Source organism: Penaeus monodon, chromosome 19 (assembly GCF_015228065.2).
Source record: "Penaeus monodon isolate SGIC_2016 chromosome 19, NSTDA_Pmon_1, whole genome shotgun sequence".
Classification (NCBI taxonomy): Eukaryota; Metazoa; Arthropoda; class Malacostraca; order Decapoda; family Penaeidae; genus Penaeus; species Penaeus monodon.
The window spans coordinates 32,781,708-32,781,984 of NC_051404.1; the positions used below are offsets into that span (position 1 = coordinate 32,781,708).

General features: G+C 40.8%; 1 protein-coding gene across 1 annotated transcript in view; it reads left to right on the forward strand.

Annotated features, from left to right (window-relative positions):
* Positions 1-277, forward strand: part of LOC119585184 (alpha-taxilin-like) — a gene marked incomplete in the record, with an annotated part of 18,045 nt that overhangs the window by 11,328 nt on the left and 6,440 nt on the right. The window contains 1 exon segment of the mRNA XM_037933823.1: positions 71-265. Within this exon segment, the coding sequence (XP_037789751.1) occupies positions 71-265 (195 nt within the window).

The window sequence follows — 277 nt, forward strand, 5'->3', positions numbered from 1 at the left end:
ATGCACTCAGTAGAAGTATAAAACGCTCAGAAATTTTATTATTGAAGTACATGGCTTGCCTTATCATCAGGATGAAAACATGCTTAGATTACGGGAGGAAGAAGAGCGGCGCAAGGAAGTCTCGGCGAAGTTCAACACCACGCTCTCGGAGATTTCCAATCTCATGAAAGAAAATTCTGACAAAAATACGCAGCTCAGAGATGAGAACCAAAATATGGCAGCTAGGCTTCAAGACCTTATCAAGCAGTATGAAAATAGGGAGTCTGTAAGTTCATTT